We start from the raw sequence: 7,733 nt of genomic DNA on the forward strand, positions 1-7,733 counted from the left end.
AACTCTAAATTTATGTCACCTTGTAATAACCATAAAAATTCTCTTCTTATAGCCACCTGAATTTCATATGAGCCACCTTTCCCTAGAAGTCATAACAAATTGTATTATAAAAGTATAGATTTTTAAAAAATTAGACTTATGTTAAAATACTGTATAAGCATCTTTTTTTGCAGGGAGGATAGTTACCCGGGATTGAACTCAGGGTCACTCAACCACTGAGCCACATCCTCAGTCCTATTTTGTATTTTATTTAGAGACAGGGTTTTACTGAGTTGCTTAGTGTCTCACTTTTGCTGAGGCTGGCTTTGAACTTGAGATCCTCCTGCCTCAGCTGGGGAGATCCTCCTGCCTCAGCTGGGGAGATCCTCCTGCCTCAGCTTCCTGAGCTGCTGGGATTACAGGCATGATTCAGTTTCAAAGATTTAGGTCATCGACTATTGGGTTTTGTTGCAACCTGCAAGAACACAGGCACTAGGAGTGTGCTCCAACAGAAACTTAATGCTATCATTGCTTCTACTTTCCTTGTTTGGATAGGCTACAGGTAATATTTCAGCACACATAATAGTGCTTTCCCCAGGAGTTGTTCTCTGATCAATTGGTTAGCACCCTGAACATAAAGTTCAATATAAAATCTCACTGTGGCCATTATTCTATGGTTAAGGAAAACATGACAGAAAACACAACTTACCACTGTTTTTATGTCCATATATATTCTCTTTCTGGATAGCACTAAAACAAAAACTGTAATGTAGGTCACAGTTCTATGCAATTCATGTGAATAGACTCAAAGAGGAGGGAGCCAGAAGGGGTTTTAAGAATTATTTAGTTGAATTTCCTCATTTGGTAAGAAAACCAAGGCAAAATAAACTTAGGTTGACAATCAGAAAATCATTCATTCTAATGGTACTTCTGATATATCAGGGACTCCCCTGTGTACCTTAGATACTTTTATGTTTATTAATAAGCAGTTAAGATTTAAATAGATATTTAAATCATGTCCATAAGTTTGCTTCCCAAAACTATATAAGGTAGATACTGCCATCACTCTCATATTAAATATGAGAAAATGAGGTTGAAATGACTTACGTGATTCATCCAAAATTCAGTTCTCCAGGAAGTGGCAGAACTGAGACTGAATTTTGATCTTTTGATTCCCAAAACCATAGTATCTCCACTGTGCTATACAGTCTTAGCAAAGTCAGGTAGAATGCTTTAGTCATCTTTGCACAGGATATATGTTTTTATTTGCAAACTAGTTGGCATTTGTAAAAGAAGTAAGCAACTCTTCAACAGGACTTTGGATGCAATCCCATCTCACATGGTTACAACAGAGTGCCAAGTTGAAATAGAATCAGTATCGTTCAGTGGTTGGAAACCCAGCACTGTGCTCTGTGACTTGGGGCAAGTTCTTGAATCTCTCTGTACCCTCAATTGACTTGTTTGAAGAAGGGGAACATTGTCTACTGCAGGGAGTTTTTATAAATAAGATGATGAGGTTAAAACTGTCTGTGGTATAGAAAAATGGACTCATTCCTGGTGTCTAGAGGAGGGAGGGGAAAGAAGCGGGAGTCTCCTGGCAGGCAGTACTTCTGAAGATTACAGATTGTAATTGTACTTTACGGCACATCTTTCCTTGAGGCTATGAGTTCATAGTAACACTAATGTAATAGACCCAAGGCCAATCACCTCATCATAGGAGTGTAAATAGAGTTTGTATACAGTACATTAACAAAAAAAATTTTAATCTAGCCTCTAGAAAGCAGAAAAGCATAGTACATAGAAAATATGAATAATGTATAATTTAGAAAGTATAGCAAATGAGAATCATGAAGTGAGATGGTAGAAATTAGTATTAATATGATAGTTAATAAGTGCACATGGATTATACTTGCTGGAAGACTGAAGTATGCCTCACTCCCCAAAGATATCTATATCTAGTCCCTTGATCCTGGGAATGTTACCTTATCTGGAAAAAACAAAACAACCCTCCCCCCCACCCCTACAAAAAATCAGAAGACAGCAGATGTGATTAAATTAAAGCTTGTGAGATGGGTGATTATACTGGATACTGGGATAGGTCCTAAATGCTATCATTGCTGTCTTTATAAAACAGAGGTAGAGGGAGATTTAATATGGAGGGAGAAAAGGCAATATGATCACCGAGACAGGGTTTAGAGTGATGTGGCTACAAGCCACGGAATGCCAGCAGGCACCGGAAGCTGAAGAGAAAAGGAATGGGTTCTCTCCTGGAGCTCTGGAGGGTGTGTGGTGGCCCTGCTGACTCTTATTTTGGCCTAGCTGACTGTAGACTCTTCTCTTCAGAAATTGGAGAAAATTAATTTCTGTAGTTATAAGCCACAAATTTTGGGGAATTTGTTTTTAGCAACTATAGGAAAAAATAATAACAATTAGAAGAAAGAATCTCTCAGATGAAAATAAGAGACCCAACAGCATATTTTTCATAAAAAGCCCAACAGTGATATTCAAGATGTGAATGATATAAATAGTAAGACTGCTATTATGCACATATGAAAATTATACCTACAAAACAGAGAAAATGTAACCTTTTTGAATTCACAAAAACATTTAAAATATTGAGTATTTACTAGGCCATGGAGAATAATAAATCTAAAGAATTAGTATCATGCATAATTATATTATGTATCGATCATTATATAAGAATAGAAACCAGTAAAAAAAAACTCTGAATTAAAACATTTCCTACAACTTAAACCTAAATAATTCCTACCAAATAAATACCCTTTGATTCAAAAGAAATTATAGGAAGAATTACAGAATAGTTAAAACTGAATGAATAAAAATACCACATTTCAACATTTGTAGAACATTGATAATGTTCATAGAGAAATTTGTAGTTCTAAGTTTTTATCAGGGAAAAAACATTAAAATGATCAAAGCTAATAATATTTCAAGAGTTTTTTTAAAGAGCAAAACCCCCAAGCCATAAAACAATGAGAAAATAATAATGAATAAGAAAAACAACAACAATAAAAATAGTAACAAAAATAAAATCTATTACCTTGAAAGAATAAGTAAATGAATATAGTGACTTGATTAAAGAAAACAAAGCAGATAAAATCAAAATGAAGAATATATAAGGACAAATAGCTATAGATAGAATAGAATAGAAAATAACTATATTGCCCACAATTCTCTCTTTTTTATGGAATTATGGGATGATAGATTGTTTAATAAATCATGTTAGGAAAGTTGGATTATTTTTCCATATATGGAAAAAGTAAAACTGGATTCCAGCTAACACCATATATTTGTACTCCAGATTTCTCTAACTTCAATTAAAGGACAAAGCTACAAAGATAATTAGATAGTTAGGTTATATCTTTATGACCTTCAAGTTGAAGAAGGAATTCTGTAAGGCAAGATACACAATGATTTGATTATATTAAAGCAAGAATTTCTGTTCTATGGAGGAAACCACAAACAATATATGGAGAAGATATTATAATGCCCCAAACAAACAAGAAATTCATATCTGAAACAAAGAATTTTTGAATTTAACAAGAGAAAATAGAATATATTTCCATTTTTCAATGGAAAATGGACAAAGGTATGAATGAGCTGCAATTCCTGGAAGATGAACCCTCAAAGGATAAGATGCTTATAAGACAATGTACAAACTCATTGCTATATAAAAATATGCAAACAAAAACATGATTATTCTAGAAAGCTGGATAAAGCTGAACTTGTGTGGGAATGTGGGGTCATAGGACCCTGGCACACTGTCATGGTTATACAAACCAGGAGGCCTTTCTGAAGTGCAGTCTGGCAGGAATCAGCCAAGTGAAGTACTTGACCCTGTTGTGCTATCTCTGACTAGATATCATCCTGGAGAAAAATCTTACCTAGGTCCACAGATGTTGAAAATAGAAGATATACATTGTAGTGTTGTTTACAGGAGCAGAAAGTCATAGGCAGTCTAGATTTTTCTCACTGAGATGTCAAATGTGGTTGATGCACATTTTGTTGTATCATCTACAAACTAGATACATGCTCAGCAACTTGACTAGGTCTCTGATCATAATAATGCTTCTATATTATTTTTACTGTTGACTACTTCTCATGGTTAAGGTTTCAATGTAAATATTACTTCCCTTGAGAAGGCTTTTGTGGTGGAGTAAAGATGACCACAAATTCTTTGCTCATCTTCCCATCAAAAGGAGTTGGATCCCTTCCCCTTGATTCTGTGCTGACCTTAGTGACCTGCTTGATTTCTAGACTGTGGTGAAAGTTATGCTATGACAATCTAGTCCCAGCCACTAAGAGAACTGGCAAGTTCTGCCCTGTCATCTTAAAGCCCTGAGCTTAAAGATGTAGGAAGTCCAAATACTCTGGGGCACCATGCCCCAGACTGAGGAAGTCCAAACCACATGGACAGACAACAAAAGTCTTCTACTCAGAAACCTCAGGTAAGCTCCATCCAATAGCCAGAAAGAATAGTTAATTGTGTGGACCTTGGAGATCCAGCCCAGGTGAGCCTTCAGGTGACTCCAGCCCCACTTGCTATCTTGTTGAGACTATAGCTGTCTTGGTTAATTTTATATGTCAACTTGACTGGGTCATGGTGCTTGAATATCAGGTCAAAGGTTATTCTGGATGTTCCGGTGATGGAGTTTTTGGATAAAATTGACATTTAAATCAGCAGAGTTCTGCTAGCAATGTCCCCTGATGTCAAACACTTGCCAGGCTTCCAACCTGTAAGCCCCCTTCAGATCTGGGGATTTACTAAGTTTCCACAATTCCTTAAAATCTCTCTCTCTTCAAAACACACACACACACACACACACCTTGTTAGTCTGTTTTTCTGGGAAACCTTGGCTAAACCCCAAACAAGAGGTGCTTAATTGAGCCTAGTTCATTCTCAGAATCATGAAATATAATGTTTTAGCCTGTTTTCTGCTGTTACAACAGAGTACAGCAGAGGGGGTAATTTATAAAGAAAAGAAATTGATTTCTCACATTTCTGGAAGTAAGGAATTCCAAGATTGAAGGGCCAAATCTGTGAAGGTCTTCCTGCTGCATCATGACATGGTGGAAGGCATCACAGGATAAGAGAATATACATTCTAGAAAGAGGGTAGGATGAAGAGAGCATGTGGAGAGAGTTTGCTTTTTTAACAAGCCACTCCTGCAACAACTAACCCTCTCTAGCAATCACAGCCTTAATCCATTCGTGAGAGTAGATCCCTTAGGATCACCCAAAAGCCTTGTCTCTTTAATACTCTTAACAATGGCAATTAAATTTCAACATAAGCTTTTGAGAGGACTTTCAGATTATAGCATATAGTGATAAATTATTTTAAGCCACTAAATTTAGAGTTGTTTGTTATACAGTGATAGATAACTGGAGCACCCACCACTGTCACTTTATTTAAATATGTACCCAGGGCCTAATGGACGGTCTGCTTAGAAAAAAATTGTTGAATCATTGGGAATCTTAACTGGCCAAATAATTCTGAAACCTCTTATCCAACCTCTTAGACCTGGATTCTGATGCATACTTACAACATTTTCCACCTGAGATACAAAATGACCATTACATTGGTCTGCTTCACCATTTTTGTAGACAAATTCCTTTGTGAGAATTGCACTTTGGTTGAGTGAAATCCTTTGTATTGGCTGGAACAAAAGAAAACTTTTGTTGTTTTTATCACTTGGTGACAACCAATTTTGTCAAACAGGTGAAGGGGAAAGCTGTTTAGAAGACTTGTAATTTCTCTACTTTAGGTCTGACACACTGTACTGCACTTAGGATCTTCACCCTCCATCACATGCCTTTTATCTCTTATGAGATGACAGAAACTTGAGGGTAGACACCAGGCTTTTCATTTCTTTTCACAAACTCCAAAGGTTCAGCTAAGCCAGTTCAGAGTTAAACATTTGTGGATTTGAAAGGCAGGGCTCTAGCTTTTCTTTTATTTTCTTGATTCCCTTCATAATTTAAAACTGGTATAAAAAGAGTGGTTTGTTGTTTGCTTTTTTAAAAATTGTTTTATTTTATTTGTTCTCTTTTTTTTTCAGGAATGTACAAATGTCTTTATTCAAAAATACAAAATAAATTATTTGTAGGCATGGACAATGACAGCAGTAAACCATTATATACTGTCAACTGAAACCAGTAACTGATGGTTATAGTGATTTTCTTAAACATCAACCAGCCTTTTCTTCAGTCATTCTCTTCAACTGACTTCTCTGAAGTTATTGGTGAGGAACCCTGCCTTGAGCTTCCTGTCACAATTCATTAATAATGGTAAAGCACTATTCTGAGAATTAGAACATGCCACCTCCCATACCACCTCCCATTCCACCCATTCCACCCATTGCAGGGTCCTTTTCTTCTTTAGGAATTTCTGTGACTACGACTTCTGCTGTAGTTAACAGAGAAGCAACTCCAGCAGCATCCAATAAGGCCGTTCTTACAACCTTTGTTGGATCAATGATTCCTTTTTCTACCATATTCACAAAATCTCCAAGCATAGCATCATAGCCAACTTCTGAGGAACTCTGCAGAATTTTCTCCACTATTAAAGAGCCTTCAACACCTGCATTCTTAGCAATAGTCATTGCAGGAATTTTGAGTGTTCTTTTAATGATTTCTATACCAATTTTCTGATCTTCATTAGCTGGAGTTAGTGAGTCCAAGGCTGGAATGCACCGAAGCAGAGCACAGCCCCCACCCAGAACAATGCCTTCTTCAATGGCAGCTCTTGTAGCATTGAGGGCATCTGTAACTCTGTCTTTCTTTTCATTCACTTCGACATCACTTGTCCCACCAACCTTGAGCACAGCTACTCCATCTGAAAGTTTTGCCAGTCGTTCATTCAGTTTTTCCTTTTCATATTCACTATTTGTCGTTTCTAATTGCTCTGTAATTTCTTGAATACGCTTTTCAATTTGAGCTTTATCACCGTTTCCTTTCAAAAGCATGGCATCATCTTTGGTGACAATGACCTCTCCAACTTTTCCTAAATCATGAGGCTGAACATCTTCAATATTTAGGGTCAAACCCTCCTCACCAAACACTGCACCACCAGTAGCAATAGCCATATCTTTAAGTTGGTTCTTTCTGTTGTCACCAAAACCTGGAGCTTTAACTGCCACAACCTGAAGACCAACTTTCAGCCTATTCAAAACAAGTGTACTTAGAGCTTCTCCATCAACATCTTCAGCAATTATGACCAACGGTTTACGGTGAGCATTGGCAATTTCAAGAGCAGGTACAATGTACTGGACGCTAGAAATTTTCTTTTCACTCAACAGAACATAAGCATCCTGGAATTCACATTTCTGACTTTTTGATGTATTAATAAAGTACGGAGAGATATAACCTCTATCAAACTTCATGCCTTCAATAATTTCTAATTCATCCTCAAGTGTTTTTCCATCCTTTACTGTAATCACACCCTTTCTTCCAACCTTTTTCATTGCATCAGAAATAATGTTGCCAATTTCTTTGTCTCCATTTGCAGAAATGGTAGCAACCTGANGTGGATGTGTAACCGATGTGATTCTGCAACTTGTATTTGGGGTAAAAAATGGGAGTTCATAACCCACTTGAATCAAGTGTATGGAAGATGATATGTCATGAGCTGTGTAATGTTTTGAACAACCAATTAAAAAAAAATAAATAAATAAATTAAAAAAAAAAAAAGAAAAAAAAATACAAACTCAGGTTTTTCTGAAACTACTTTCCTT

General features: G+C 36.5%; 1 protein-coding gene across 1 annotated transcript; it reads right to left on the reverse strand.

Moving 5' to 3' along the window:
* Positions 1 to 6,047: 6,047 nt before the first annotated feature.
* On the reverse strand, positions 6,048 to 7,518 carry LOC107146112 (60 kDa heat shock protein, mitochondrial-like). Its single transcript, XM_048786344.1, has one exon. The coding sequence runs from the start codon at positions 7,461 to 7,463 to the stop codon at positions 6,309 to 6,311; it is 1,155 nt and encodes a 384-aa protein (XP_048642301.1). The 5' UTR covers positions 7,464 to 7,518; the 3' UTR covers positions 6,048 to 6,308.
* Positions 7,519 to 7,733: the final 215 nt, after the last annotated feature.

This window comes from Marmota marmota, unplaced genomic scaffold (genome assembly GCF_001458135.2).
Source record: "Marmota marmota marmota unplaced genomic scaffold, marMar, whole genome shotgun sequence".
Taxonomy (NCBI): domain Eukaryota; kingdom Metazoa; phylum Chordata; class Mammalia; order Rodentia; family Sciuridae; genus Marmota; species Marmota marmota.